A 17,061-nucleotide genomic window follows, 5' to 3' on the forward strand; every position below is an offset into this window, starting at 1 on the left:
ATAAAAATATGATCTAGATTGTGAGTATTCATTAATCTAAAGCAATGTGGTCAGCATAATTTTTATGATTAGTCTGCTTATGAATAGGTTATGAGATGAAATAGCAAGTGGTAAAATACACTGAGCCAAAGCCAGAAATTAAACTTTATTAATTAATAATAACTAATAACTTGTCCCTTACTCATAACAGTGAATTAATTATTCGATGAGTAAACAAAAACAGTAAAAAATTATTCTAAACAAATAAGTAGATAAAACTTGCAACATGAAAACATAAAACAATAATTGTTAGAAGAGGCTAAAACAAATAACAAAACTGTTAATAAATATAAGCGTATAAAAATTTATAAATGACTATAATCTTCAAAAATTCCAACTTCAATAATAAAAAAATGTTTGTATTTTAGCAAGATTAATATACGAGGGCTGTTTTTTTTCAAACTCCAATCGTGCATCTAAGTAAACAAGAGATAAGCAGGAGTCAGGTCTGCACGTTGTGCGATTGCACCATCCCCTCACCACAACCTCTGATATTGCTGGCTCCATTGCATCAGTCTGAGTGGAGCTATGGTCAATTGAACATAGCTACTACGATCAATGCTTCCACCAAGTGTGAGTTGCGAAGTGATACATTTTCTGCAAGCAGAAGGATGTAGTAATGCTGAAATCCATCGCAGAATGAGCCTAGTTATGGTGAAAACTTTATGAGTGATGTTACTGTATATGAATGGTATAGGAAATTTAAAGAAGGACAAACAGACGTCCATGACAAAGGTGGGCAAGGACACAAGTCTCTCACTACTGTACACCTGGTTGCGCATGTTGATGATTTTGTCTGCAACAAACGAGGTTTAAAAAAATTCACTTTCTGCAGAAATTTCAAGGTCTTCTACAGAGAAGACCTTGAAATAGTCATAATTGTGTACAGACACAATTATGACTAAAGACCAACAATACCAGAAACTGTTTGCATGTTGGATCCCAAAAATGTTGCGACAATCACAAAACGCAACAAATGGCATCAGCCTTAATGTTTAATGATCATTTAATGTTTAATGAAGAGTTTTTAAAGTGTGCCACTACTGACAATGAGACTTATCCAGTATGACAATCCAAAAATCTAAGCAGTGGATGCACACTCGTTCTCCAAACAAGTCGAAAAAAGTTCAAACAGACACTAAGCAACAGGAAAACAATGGCTACAGTTTTTTGGGACCATAAAGGTGTCTTGTTGGTGGACTTTATGTAGCAGAGGATAACAATAACAAAGGAAGTTTATTGTGGATCTTTATGTTGGCTCCACAGAGCGATCCAGAACAAATGAAGAGGCATGCTCTCATCCAGCGAGGTTTTGATCCATGACAATGCACAACTGCACTGTGCCAACGTGGCGCAAGTCATTCATTCTCAAACAATTCAAGTAGGAAGTCTTCGAACATTCACCAAACAATCCAGACCTAGCACCTAGCAATTTTCATTTCTTTCAAGAATTGAAGGGATGGTTAGGCAGACAGCACTTTGCCACCAATGAAAAACATGAGGAGGCTGTCAAGAGATACCTTAGCTCACTGACAGCAAACTTCTTTGAAGAGGGTATCAGAAAGCTGGTGTCATGATACAACAAACGCCTAAATCGTTTTAGCGATTATGTAGAAAAATAAGTTAGATATTACACATCTTTTAGTAATAGAATCATTTTATGTTAATGTGTCTTTTTCTTATAGCACATCGGAGGTTGAAAAAAAAAGCACTTGTATTACAGTAAATCTAGATTACTGTAAAAGCTTTTGATCGCTTCATGCTTTCAAAAATATTTTTACAAGTTCCATCAAAACTCTAAGAACAATGTTAAAATTTGATTTCTATAATGGTCTATACATTTTCTGTAAGTAACATAATTTTTCCATCATGACAGAAAGTCATCAGCTAATTTTCAGTTTTCATTATCATCAAGTTCTCATTAACTTTCATAAAAAGAAAATCAGACACTAAAATGATGAGATTGATAATATATTTGATTTCAACAAAGGTATAAATAAATGTTTAACAATTACTGGGTGCAAAAATTCTCAGTGTATAGAAAATGAATAGTCATTTAAGCAAAGTTATACAACGCACTTGTAATACTGACAGTGATTTTGCCTTTTATTTCATATTTTATTAAATATTCATCAAATAAACATAGGAAGTCATTCTCAGTTTAAAACTGTATTTGCAGTGTAAATGTGCCTATATGCATCAAACTATCACTTACAGTGTTGTAACATTAAAAAATTCTCTGCCCTACAGGGCAAATCAGTTTGGTATTTTAAAATATTCTGTAACTTGACAAGTTTTATTTTTAAGTTGATTTTATTTTAATTTACTATTTAAAAAATTATAGTACCATTTTTTATTGTGTGTTTGCTATTTGTGGAACTGTAATCTTTTTTTTAATAATCATTTAAATAACTAAAAAAAGTATAAAATTAACATACTGTCAATACAGTACCCTGGTGTACCAAAGTATCAGGTTTCCTATTAGACGGTACGCTGCCTATGGTTTTTGTAGGATGTCGCAGTACACTGTTGTACTGAATGACAAACCTAGTCAAATACAGTCTGCTTTAGTCGTAATCAGTTTAGAATGATATGTGCTGAGTATGTTCGGCTAATGTCAATATCTGTAAATCTGTAAACCATACCAGCACTTTTTTTGGATTTTTGTATCATTCAGAAGGTGATTTTATGTTACAGCATATATTAACAACTTGTAAATAGCTCAGACTACTTTTATTTACTTTTAACCTAATTATAAAATGAAAAAATAATAAAAAGACGGTAATAAATGATCCACACTGTCTGTTTCAGATACTAAAAAAATTTAAATTTTTTAAAATGATTAAACAATGGAGAATTGAAAGTAAAATTAATAAATATTAAAAAAAGTTGTAAACATAAAAATTGTAAAATACATTAAAAACTTGGATTTAATCTACAATTACTTACTTAGGCTTTAAAAAATCACAAAACAGTAAAATGTTCTCCAACTAGGCCTACATATTTTTGTGAACCAGATTGAAGCACGACCAACATATATGTGGCTGATTAGAACCATTTAACACAATAGGTCTTTTTCCTTTTGAATCTGCATACTTCTTACCTTTTTCCACACATATTTTTATAGCATACTCTATACTTTTTTTATACTGCTCATAATTGCTCAGATAATTTTTTCTCCGTATTTCTCAGTTTCTGTCATACAGAAATTTATTTATTATTTCATCAGAACCGGATGACAGTTTGCAAATTATAATCAGTCTAAATTGTAAAAGTGAAAAGCATTTCCCACCAAATTAATTCTTATGTAAAATTCAGCCATTTACAACTAAGTGCCAAACAAAAGCTTGAAAGCCACTTTCCTATACCACTTAATGGTTTTTTGAGGCTACAACAATATGCTGATAATTGGTTAGAAAGATCAACAGTTTTTTTGCTTTATTGTAACTCAGAATACAGTCAGGTTTTCTGATCGTGTAACAGTCTTTTTTTTCTGCTAAGTTCAATCATTCCCCCTTTATGTTCTGTATAAAATGTCATCATAAGCACTTGTCTTTTATCCATCCACTTTAATACTTTTATTCCATATTCGCGAATGCAGTCAACTTCTCTCTTTTTTTTTTTTAATAAAATCTACCAATAATTCTTTAACAAGTGGTAAACTAGTATAGAAATTATCGCCATACAGCAATCCATCAAACCTTCCATTAAATTAATTATGATTTTGTGTGCATGTCCAATATCTTTACTTGAATCTGCCTTTACCACAATAAAAAACAATGTTGTATGTATAACCTGATGATAAACATAATTTATAGCATTTTATCCATAAATATATGCAATTTGAGAGGAATACATTGATGGAAATAAGCCGTCCTCTCCAAGGAATCACGCTTTCATCAACCACTAGCTCCATAACAAGTTTTATTGCTTTTTTTCCTTTCCTGACAACCAGTGTTACCCACTGGTGAAACGCAGTACTATGAGAACTATACACAGAGCAGTACACTGGTGAGCCAAAGTGATGATAATATCGGGTGGTATGGTACACTTGTGTGTCGCTAACTAGCAGCGGTACACAGTTGAGCCATAGTGTTGATAATTTCGGACAGAGTGGTACAACTGTGTCCCGAAAACTGCCAGAAATTTATTTTTTTGTTTCTACGATGATATTCCATAAAATAATGCTACTATGATTAATAAAATTGCACCTGAATATTACTTATGTGAAAAAAAACAAGGCTGATGGAAGAATTTTCAAAATAACAGATGGTTTTAAAATCATTATGTGATACATCTGCAAACCAGTATACCAAACAGCACATGTTAATAACAACAGTTCTTAACATAATATTATTAATGAATATAACTCTTTGAAATTTGCAAGAGTATTACTGGGTGATTAATACCAAATGTTTTTTCATAATTTTCACAATACTGTGATCAATAAGGTATTATAACATAAAAAGGGTAGGAGAAAATTAAAAAAATAATAATAAACTGTAAATTAATCCTTGTTTAAGCAAAAATCTTTAGACTTCTTATATTTTGAGCAAGTTAAACTTTTTTTCATCATAAATACATAGATAAATGAAGTACATTGTACAAGGAGGTTCTCTTTTTATCCAACACATATTTCAGTAGCTAGTTTATCTTGTAAAATCCCTGGATAGGAACAGAGTTTTCAGGCAGTGATAGAATGCCACTGCTTCCAATAAAGTGGCTATCCTGCCACTTTTTGTAAAAAATCGTAGCAACTTTATAAAGACACATAGCACGTTTTGAGGTAAGGTGCAAAAATCATTAGCACCTTAACAAAAAAATAGAGCACCTCTAAAAGTCCTCTAAAAGTGCTGATATGGAATCAGGGCAATATGAGTTGATATGAGTTAATATCAGTAGGTATGAGTTGACATAATACTCATTATACATATCCAAGGAAGAAGGAAGGTTAAGAAATGCAGGAAAAAATGGGATAAAGGAAAAAAATGCGGAAAAGTTGAAAAGAGGACAATCAACCAATATGAGAACTGCCATAAATTGGGTTAATTCACCATACTTTAAAGAGGAACACTATACCATGTTTAAAGATAAATATGTAATGTAATGAAATGAGCAGATACCAAACTAGGTTTTGATTTGAGCAGACTACAAGGTAGAACATGATTAGATACATCACAAATCAAATTATATTAATTTTAAGAGTAATTTTTATTTTTTAAATGAGTAATGAATTTTTCATTATTGAATCATTTTTTATTCATGAGTGTATTTTTTAATTACAAAAGAAAGTTCTACGATAAAATTAATATAATATAAAAAACATTATTATTATGTAATTTGTAAAAGAAATTTATAGAGCTCACCGCTATCAACAGTAAAATTAAAAGGGATGATTGAACACGACAAGAAATTTTTTTATTACTTAAGACTGATATAAAATAAAAGCAAATAAAACAAATTGGCTGATATCATGCAGTTATTATACATGCATTAATCTCATGTGAACAACATTTAAAAGATAATGAATACTTTTGCTTTAAATATCACTGAAATTCCAAAACTGGTTCGATTCACCGAGCTTTACTGATAAGTACTCACCATATAACTGGGGAAAAAAATCTTAATATTACCGTTACATAGGAGTGTTAGTTTCACTGAGATTTTTTCAAATTAATTTTTTGTTTACCAAACAGTGTTATATGCATTACCATCAAACAACTCAGGATCTTCAATTTCAGCAAGGTCACCACTATTACCTTGAGCAGTGACCTGCTTTGGAGATACTTGAAGCATGGATGAACCGAACGTAACACCCACTGGATTGGTAGCGAAACACTGATATATCCCTGCATGACGTTTCTGAACTTGCTTGATGATTAATTTTCCATCTATATGGAAAACAAAAAAAAACTTATATCAGTCATAAAATATAAAAATGTAATTTAACACATTTTTTAATATAAATATATGGTATTTTAAGCTTTGGATATTCGGTATCAGAATCATATCCTAATTCTCCTGCACTTCCCAGGTTTTCTTACTACTCCTTAAAAACTAACCACTTTTATTTAAAAAAAAAAAAAATACTCACATGTTATGGAAATATCATAGCAATGTATAAAGGCAAATAAGAAACTTTAGATTTAACTTATCAGGCCTAAAAAATTATATATTGTCTCTGAAGACCAGAATGCCTAAAATGTTTTATTTATATACTACTTTACAATATGAAAACTGATACATAGCAAAACTTAAATTTTTACACATAAATCATTGCTTTATATATAATAATAAACAGTAAAATTATTTTTTTTTTTTATATTATAAATTACCAATAAGTTAATGACACATAAGAAAAGTCCTCATTTGATCAAGAAATATCAATTTTTTTCATTAAAATTAAAAACTTATAGAAAAAAGACTATAAACCAGCTGCACTGCAATAAAAACTGGAACTTTTCAAGTTCTACATTTTATACAATAAAAGCATTCATAACTATATATATATATATATATATCTTTCCACAACCAAAGAATGATAAACACCCATACAAATTTGTAATCATCGCAACGATATGTTAAGTTTGACAAATTTCATTTGTATTCATTTTACAAGTTTGTGTATATATTTTTTGGGGTTCAGGGAAAAGTTTCTTCATATTCTCTTAGCAGATGGCTTTAGGATTTTATCTCGTTTTTTAGCTCTGGTAATATTAATCAAATTTGGCAACACTTGTCTGCTTTTGAAAGGTAGCATATCACTGAGTATTTTTAGAAAGGTTACGATTATATTTATTCATCTGTTTAAAAGTTATTGCATCTAGAAAATTAGCAAAAATAGAAAAAAAATTTTAAACATTTTGAAATTTTATTACAAAAAAGGGAAGAATGTGACTCAAACTACAAAAAGATTTGATTTTTATAGACATGATGCTGTTATGGACGTGTGCCATAAAAGCTGGTTCAAGTGTTTTCAATCTGGAAATTCTGATGTTAATGATACATCTTGCGTTGGTTGGCCAATGATTGAAGAAGTTGATGAAATTGTGGAAAAAACTGAGCTAAGCCAGCACATTAGCAGCCATGATATTAGTAAACTAAACATCGTCCACAAACCAGTTTTATGTTAGAAGAAGACTGGATACAAAACAACTTGATGTTTGCATGTCACATGATTTAATAAAGAAAAATTTAATGGATCAAATTTTCATCTGAAAATTATTGCTAAAGCAAAACAAAATTGAACCACTTTTGATATAGTTCATTGTGAATGATGAAAAATGGATCACATACAACAGAATTATATAGAAAAGATCATAATCTTTTCAACAAGGCAATGTGAAGCTCTGCATTTTTAATTTTATCAGTGGAAAAAGCAGAGTTTTTTCCAAGTGGGAAAGCCAGGACTGACACGAAGACAAGTGATGCTTTGTATGTGGAAGGTTGGGAAAGGAATTGATTGCACTCAATCTTTGTTGAATCTTTCAAACAACTGGAAAGTTTTATCAACACCAAGCAATTGAGATAAAGTGACAACAATTGATCAATAAAAAAGCTATCATCTTTCATCACATCAGACTTCACTCATTTTCGTGACCCATCAAAAATTGAGAGAGATTGTTTGGGAAGTTTTGGTGAATCCACCAAAGAGTCCATATATAGTCATGGACTTGTACTGTCAAACTACCATTTGCTTCAGCTCAACATAACTCTTTTAATGGTACAGTCAGTTTGCTTCAAAAGAGGCTTGTGAAGATCACTTCTCTTAATTTTTGCTCCAAAATACACAGAAGTTCACAACAGCATTATGATTTAACCTCAAAAATGACAAAATTTGATAGATCAAAATGGCACATATTTAGTTTAATAAATTTCATTTGAAATAAAAAAATCTTATTTTACTTTTGCATTACAATACAAAAAACCATTCTCCCCATCTCATTATGTAGTATCTCATGAAGAAATGCAAAAAATGTTAGGGCAAAAGCAAAAATAAAGGAATTTATAAAAGTTCATATCAAGACGGATCCAGAAATGCTTACTTAGCTTTTAGATTATAACTGCCTATTCTTACAAACATTTAATAAAATTTCAAGAATAATACTCTAGTTTTATATACCTTGAGAGTGAATAAGTGGATCTTTGTCAACTGATTCACCATTCAGTAACCAAGATATTGTAGGTTTTGGAGCACCATCTGCTTCACATTGTAATTCCATGTCACCACCTTCATTGACAATAGAATTTCCAGGTTCTTTTTTTACAACTGGAGCCTCTGAAAAAAACAGAAATTATAATTATTTATTTATGCTTGCAATTACAGGGTTATGCAAAACTACAATTATCATACTTTTTTTAAATGAAAGACGAATTTTAAAGCATGTGCAAAAAGTTTAGTATTAAAGGAATAATTAAATTGTGTGAACTGAAATGAATCTATTAGTACTGAAATATATAAGTACATTGATCATCAAACATATTATAGAATAATGAACTGTGGTGAAAATTTAAGTTTGGTTCAACTGAGGTCAAGAAATCATGGAAATTCAATACTAGAGCATGTAAAATCTGTACTAATTGTGATCAACTGGAAATGCATTTTTTGACAGATAAATAACCTTGTTCATACTTTGGAATTCATACAAAGGTAGATATGAAGAAATTAATATGAATATAAACTGAAACAGGATAAACCCAGCCAATTCTTGTACAGCATGTACTTGCAAAATGCATACGATTATAATATAACATGTAATACAGAAATCTACCTTGCATTGAACTGTACCACTAATGTCTCTTACATCCTAATACATAAGAGTCTTAATACATCCTAATACATATCAGTCTTACAGCAAGGCAAAGACAAACAGCAATCAAAAGTAGATATGCTTGAGAAATTTAAATTACAGCATATTTACATTAAAAAATTATTTAAATCTCGAATGAGGTGTTAAGTATAAACAGTTTAATTGGTAAACACACAAGTCTTTATTGGTCACAAGTATTTATTTATAAATAAATTTAAATATCAGATAAAAGCAGACATTAACAGACATTACTGCATCTTAACACATTTACATATAAATAGTATATGGCAAGTAAATGGTTGGGTTACATGTACGAAGGTGAATCAAATATAAACGGTAATTTTTTTTATAAATCTATTGATTAATAACATACATAAATTTACCTTCATCATTTCTCTATAGTTTCTTACACAATCTACATACTTTTGCCAACGATTTGGAAGCTTAAATATTCCTTGTTCATAAAATATTTGAGGACGGATCATCAACCAACTGCGCATGCGCTCCTCAACATCTTTATTGTTTTCAAATCGTTTCCCTCCAAGCGATTCCCTCAAGAGTGCAAACAAAAAATAGTCACAGGGGGACAAACCTGAACTGTAGGGAGGGTGTTCAAGGGTTTCCCAGTGCATTTTTTCAATTTATCCATTGTCAAAATTGCAATGTGCAACCTGGTGATGTCATGGAGAAGGATGACATATGTGATGGGCACACCCCGTCTTTTGTTTCAGTAGGCGGCTTTTGTTGACTGTAGCAGCTGGCAATAGTAAACTGCATTCACTGCTCATTGATTGTGGAGAAAATCAATGAGTAAAACTCCCCTTGAATAAAAAAAAATTAATGCAAAAACTTTTCCGGCTGACAGACAAGTTTTGGCCTTCATTGGACAGCAGTCATCCTTCCTTCACCTCTCCTTAATCACCATTTTTAACTCTGGAGTGTAATGATGGACCCATGTCTCATCACATGTGTTGATGCACCTCAAAAAATCATCCCCTTCTTGTTGAAATCAATTCAGAAGTCTCTCAGAGATTGCCAACCTGACCTGTTTTTGATTTTCAGTCAACAACCTCGGAACCCACTGAGCTCTAATTTTTCTAAAGACAAGATGATCCTATGATTCTAAAATCAGGATATTGTCAGCTATGAGACTTGACCTTAGGCGTCTATCATGACTTTTCATTTTCTACACTTTCTAAACCACCCTTAAATTATCTGGCCTGTATACCCTCGGTTCTGAGATAGTGTAGCATCCCCAAAATTTACCTTCAAACAGATTAAACTTTCTGCAGGTTTAACACCTTTAGTTAAAAATTTAATGATTATATGTTGTGCAACAGGCGACAGAACCCCTTGCTCACTCATGGCTGTACTGACAACAGAACAGAGTGGAGGAGCTAACCAAGCTGGTTCCCCCTACCAGAGAGAGATTAACCCCACCAGAGTGGTGGGGTTAATCTTAAGCTGGATGACAGAGTGCCATCCAGCTCATAACTGCTTGCCGTGTAGAATAGCAAAACTACTGTTTAAATTTGATTCACTGTTGTATATTTAAACCAAAAATTAACATAATTGAAACTGTAAAAAGTGCAAACTTCAAAAGAAATTTCAAAAGTTAAAAATAAATAGCCTAAAAATCAAATTCAATGCAATATACCTACAGAAAACAAAGAAAAATCTGATAGCAGGTATCTTAATGCATGGATTAACAAAGAAAATAAAAGGAAAATGAAAATGAGAAGGAAAATGAATATGGAACATATACAACCTGAAAGATAAGGATAGGTATAAAAGATAAAATTATGCACATAGTAGAGAAAGATTAACAAAGTATAAATATAAAGACTCACGGTGTTGTTTTCTTGAAGAACAAGATTTTTCTTAAGATGTAAAACTCTCTGGTAACAGCCCCAATTACAGGTATCCTACTCTTTTTTTATCTTAAAAAACTAATTTTTTAAGCCAAGCCTTACTAGGATTCAAGCCCAGTCAAGCTTGATTATAATCACTACAATGATTATAAATTTAAGTGAGAATATACCTTGCACTTGAAGAGTGATTCGATGAGAAGCAGTTGGACCAGACCCACTACTAAGTTCACACACATAAACACCATCATCGGTGCGATGTATATTAGTTAATCTTAAAGCTGCCTTAGTAAATTCTATTCTCTCCTTCGGTAATGTACCTGTTTCTTTTCTCCATGTTATTTTAGGAGGTGGTGTACCAACTCCACTGCATTCCATGCTAACATTGAAACCTATAATTAAACACACATAATTTAGGTAATTTTATCACGCTCCACATTAAGTGTATAATGTAAAAAAAAATAACTTAATATTTTAAATTTCCATTGACTTTATTGACATTCTCAAAGGTTTTTTATTTTTGTTTACAAATAGTACATAAAAATTATATACATATATACATAGATCCACATAAAATTTAATTTGAAAATTTTTAAAATTGTTATTATTAAAGGAGTAAATGTACTTACAGGAAGATTTTAAAAACAGTCTATTTCTTTTGCGGTGTCTTTTTCTGAAATGTGTTTTAACAAATCTAAGAAATAATTGCAGTGTTATCATCAGTTAACATAAAAAAAAAAAAATAATAATAATAATAAACGCATGCACACGCGTGCACGCACACCCCCCCCCACACACACACACGCACGCACACACACACACACAATAATGATTAAAATTTATTTAAACCAAAATTTTAAAAAGTAAATTTAGGATTTTCTGATTATTATGAGTATTTTAAAAGATAATTGGATAAGTTAAACTTTATCATTAATATTATTCAAATATATAAACAAATAATATTATCAAAATTATTCCATTTACCAATTTTGTATGAATCATATTTTTTTAAATAAAATATTCATGTGATTTCTTTTACTTGTGCATTTTAATATTTTCATATAATTCCAACATATCACTACAAAACATTTTTTTTAAATTTTAATAAAAAAATATGTATAATATTTTAAAATATTAATATTATACATACACAAATAAATACTCATTTGTTTAGTTTCTTAATTATTAAAACCAACTCCTTTCTAAAATTTTAATCCCATCTCAAATTACTAGAAATTATACCTGTACAAATACACTAGCCAATTCAGCATTAATCATAAGCTTTCCAGATCATTTTACTGAACAGCCTCTGTGAATATAGTTCAATAGAAATATCTAACTCATGAACCAACTCTTGTTATTCAACAGTAAGCTATGTCATTTAGAAGAACAGCTATATAGAATCATCTTTTTTTCTTTTTAGCATCAAAAGATGAATAAGCTATGACTCATATAGAGTTTATATCAAGAATACTGAATAGCTATAGATCCATATTGCAATCTCATACCTTATATTAAGAAAATTCTAAGAATGAGTTACAATCTTTTTTTTAATGATAATTTAATTATATTTACAATCCATTTATCATTAAATATTGAGATAAATAGAGATAAATAATATACAACTGCAAATTTACTAATAATTACATATAAATATGAATAATACCAGAAAATATTTGTAAGACAAAATTGCATCATAATATTTTATTCATTCATAACCAAAAAAGTCCACTTGGAACATTAAAGAAAATTGAGAATAATGAAACAGATAATGTATGTCGTTTTAAACTACAGGTCACATAAGCTGAAATGACAAAGCTCCATATGTATAAATACATAGTTCAAAGTAAATTTCTTACCCTTGTCTATCAAAGCTTTCTCCAGCTAAAGTTAACACTGTAAATAGATTTATTCAAATAATTAGATAAATAACTTCACAAATAAAGAGAAATTACAGATGACACATAGACTGGGTTACCATGTGGTTGTGAGTGCTCTTGAAAAGGTAAGGGACAAGTGGGATACCTGAACACCACATCTTTGCACACCGGTTTGGCTAAAACAAGGGATACAATGCTTGCCTGCTTCTGAGAGGGTCTAACAATATGAGTCCAAATGATATGCACTTCCTCCATGGGTTCTATTTTCCAAAATAAATTAAATAAAACATTTGTTATTCTGAAGAATTACCTTTTTTTTTATTCAAAACAAGAATGGTCTAGAAAAGTCAACTATTTTGAATAAGATAGACTATTAATGAGCTACTTTAAAAAATGCAATGGAGACTACAACAAACTCACAATTACAAGTAATTACTTACTTTATGATGGTAAACCAATTTTTAATAAAATTTTAAAGTTTTTACATGTTCTGCATAGTTCTACAGCTCATTAACAAACTGTGATTTTCCACCCTTTACAATATGCAATAAAAGAAATAGAAGTAGAAAAATCAGAATAAAGTAAAATTGAGGATGGCTATAATTTGATGTAATTTCATTTAAAGGTTACAATTATCAGTAACCTTTATAAGTACTAATGAAGTTATTTATCTAATTATTTAACTAAATCTTTCTACATGTTAACTCTTAAGTGGAGAAGGCTTTGATAGACAAGGGTAAGATATTATACTGCTTTACTTTGAACTGTGTATATTTATACACATGTAGCTTTGCCATTTCAGTTTATGTAGTAACCTATAGCTTAAAATGACATACATTGTCTCTTTCATTATTCTCAATTCTCCTTAATGTTCCCAGTGAAATGTTTTGGCTATGAATGAATAAAATATTATGATCGAGTTTTTATCTTATAAATATTCTTTGGTAGTATTCATATTTAGATAAAATTATTAGTAAATTTACAATTGTAGATTATTTATCTCTATTTAGCTCAATATTTAATTATAAATGGATTGCAAATGTAATTAATTCTTTCCTAAATGATTCACAATAAATATATTTTATCTAAAATATATATGAATCCCATATGCAATTAAATTTCAACAGCCGTACAATTCCAAAAACCTTTCTATTAAGTATAAATAAAAACAAAATTTACTTATTAATATAGTATAATCTAAATATCTGACCAAAAAATGAAAGATCATATACTCCCTACCAGCTAATGGTTTCAGAACAGTATCTCTAACACATTAAGATTATTCCATTTACATTAATTTATCAAGCTTAATTTTGTTTTTGTTTTAATACTGCAATTTATTTAGATGTTTATTAATAATATTACATAAAAGTATATTTCCTGTTATTCTTGTATCTGGATGAGTGATATTTTATATCGTTATGAAATAAAAAGGAAAAAATTGTAGCTCAGTTAAGATCAGGTTCCAACTCAATTACATTACCATGAGCTAGATTCATCTTGAACAGTTCACAAATAGTCACTAAACTGTTTTTCATTCAATTTGTCCAGAGTTAAATCTCAGTAAATGATTAAAATTTTTTTATTTCATTTAATCATAAGAAAAATATAAGTATAACACTTAAATTGAACTACAATTTTGAATTCACAAAAGTAGACTTCTAATAACACTGCCAAATATTAATAGTTTTCAAAACCATGAGAAGGATTATAAAATCAAAAGAAAAACACCTTTTAATAAACAAAACAAATGGAAAAAATTACAGTGAAAACCACCACCCATTCAACTAATGTATTTTTATAAGACGTTTAAAGTATTTTCTTTTTAATTACCTGCCTGCATGACGTACAGTGATTGTGGTGTAGATAAAAATCTTGGTGGTGATGGAGTATTTGAATTTGTAACCATAACTGTTGTTTTAACAGGCGATAATACAGTCTGTCCAGTAATATAATTTGTGGCAGAACACGTATAAATACCAGAATGTTTTGACGTTACATTAACTAGTACTAATGAACCAGTAGTCGAAACTATTTCTGATGTAGCTGAAATCATGGATTGACAATTAAAATAAAATTACATTCCAAATGAATACATAAAGCATACAGTACATTATGGAAATTCATTAAATTCAACATAATTTTTTATTCACATAAATTTTTGAAATTTCAACATTGAACTATATAGTAAAATATCAATAATCCAAAATAATTATAACCTAGGTCAATTTGAAATTTATTAATAAAAACAATAATAGGAGATTATAATTAATTCAGGAACATCAATAAATACATGAATTCTATCAGTGTATTTTCACTGTTAAGCAGAGAAAACTTGCAACTTAAGCACAATTTGATAATTTTAAAAAGAAGGTTTATATATGCTTTACAACAGACTAATAAAAAATGTTTTAAAAGGGATAAACACATATTCAAACAAGCTATTATTAAAACTGATAGGTTATTTGAAATAATTACTAATTTTTTAATAATAATTTGTTGCTGTAGATTTTTCTTTCTTTTTATTTAAGTAAAGGTAATTACACAAAGTAAAGGAATTTAGATTGATAGTAATAAAAAGATAATGAAATCTCTAATGCAGAAAAAGTTTTAACATTTGATATCACATACTCTATTGTTTTATCTTTCTTGGAATCATTCTTATTAGAACAAGCAAATTCTTTTGAATGTTTTACATCTTCTTAATTAAAAAGTGGGAACCTTCCAGAGTCTACATCATTTTTTTAACCATTCTTTTCCACTTTCATCACACAACTTTCAAACCCAGAAACTAAATGAAAAAAATATCATCCTTAATATTTATATTTAATCATCTTCAATTTGTTTGTTTGCATTTCTTCAGCAAAAGATTACAATTTTTTATTTATTTTGTAAATTAATCACAAACTTATAGTAAATCAATAGGTTTTGATTCATTAAAACACAATAAAAGTCATAATCTCAATTTTCTCATTCTTCTGATGGAAATGTAAATAAGTTCAAGAAGCTTACAAGATTCATACGTTATATAAATTGTATACATTAGGTAAATTAAACTTACTGCTTAGATTTTTGGCAGTTTAGATTATTTAAGTTCACATTGATACTCAACTGTATTAATAAAAAATTACTAAATGTTTATCCATATTTTGTTAGATTTAAATAAAATACTATCATTGTAATGTTTCATTTGAAATTCTTGACTAACTCGTGAAAAAATCAAATGTTAATGCAAACTACAACTAGTATTTCCCAATACTTAAATATAAATTATACAGAGTGTACCATATAAAACGCACTCCATCAATCACTCATCCATGAAATTTCAAAAGTCAAGCTTACTCCTCTACTCGTTACTGAAATGGACTCGTCCAACATCTGAACATTGCGGCGACGCAGTAGAACACTACCGATAGTAACAACAATGCAATCATAACGTTCCGTGTATTGCTAGAGACAAGATGGTGTTTTCACTAGATGAAAGATTTGTTTCGCCATAAGTACCCAGATAAACCAGCTCCTAACAAAACATCAGTATTAAGGTTAGTTGCAAAATTTAGAGAGACCGGTTCTATTAATAACAATGAACGCAAAAGATATGCGTCAGTGTTGAATACAGATACAGTCACTGAAATCAAAGACCGATTACTCGCCTCGCCAAATAAATCGATCAGACGTTTGTCTGCTGAAATTAATTTGTCTAAATCAACTGTTCATCGGGCGAACAAACAATTACAATTACGACCTTATTGCATTCAAATGGTTCATCAACTTCTTGAGCCCGACAAAGTAAAACGGCTACAATATTGTCAACGGTTCCGTCGATTTCTGCGTGAGGGAATTAATGTTATGGATTCATTATTTTTCACAGATGAAGCACAGTTTCATTTGGATGGCTACGTAAACAGCCAAAACAGTAGAATTTGGAGTGCTGAAAATTCCCACGTTTATCATGAAAAACAATTACATCCGCAGAAGTTGGGAGTGTGGTGCACGATATCGCGGCAGAAAATAATCGGTCCTATTTTTTTCGAGTACACATTAATGCAGAATGATATCAGGATATTTTATTTCAGTTCATTGCACTCTTGGAAGAGGAAGACAGACACTGCTGGCTACAACATGACGGTGCGACATCGCACTACGCAGGTTCAACCTCTGATTTCGCCGAGGAATTCTTTGGTAATCGTGTTGTCGGTCGAGGCTTGTGGCCACCAAGAACTCCAGATTTGACTGCGGCGGATTTTTTTCTATGGGGTTACCTCAAAGAAAAAGCCTACAGCAACAAACCACGAACACTTGAACAATTGAAAGTCAATATTGAACAAGCTGTATTACATATCCAGCCACAAACTTGGAAAAAAGCTGCAAGAAACGCTGTAAAAAAAATTGAAGCTTGTATTCAAGAAGATGGCGGCCACTTCCAAAATTTACTCTAAATGTAAGGTAATGGATGGTAATAAT

The 17,061-nt window shown here is 30.1% G+C and overlaps 1 protein-coding gene across 2 annotated transcripts in view; it reads right to left on the minus strand.

Annotated features, from left to right (window-relative positions):
- LOC142331205 (interference hedgehog-like) overlaps positions 1 to 17,061 on the minus strand; it is a 354,772-nt gene that overhangs the window by 21,828 nt on the left and 315,883 nt on the right. For both annotated transcript variants that reach the window (XM_075376940.1, XM_075376941.1), the window contains exons 7-10: positions 14,431 to 14,643; positions 10,891 to 11,109; positions 8,162 to 8,317; positions 5,751 to 5,930 (exon numbers count right to left, since the gene is read on the minus strand). In XM_075376940.1, coding sequence (XP_075233055.1) covers positions 5,751 to 5,930; positions 8,162 to 8,317; positions 10,891 to 11,109; positions 14,431 to 14,643 — 768 coding nt within the window. The remainder of the gene's footprint in view (positions 1 to 5,750; positions 5,931 to 8,161; positions 8,318 to 10,890; positions 11,110 to 14,430; positions 14,644 to 17,061) is intronic.

The sequence above is a fragment of the Lycorma delicatula genome, chromosome 10 (assembly GCF_047948215.1).
Source record: "Lycorma delicatula isolate Av1 chromosome 10, ASM4794821v1, whole genome shotgun sequence".
In the NCBI taxonomy this organism is placed as follows: Eukaryota; Metazoa; Arthropoda; class Insecta; order Hemiptera; family Fulgoridae; genus Lycorma; species Lycorma delicatula.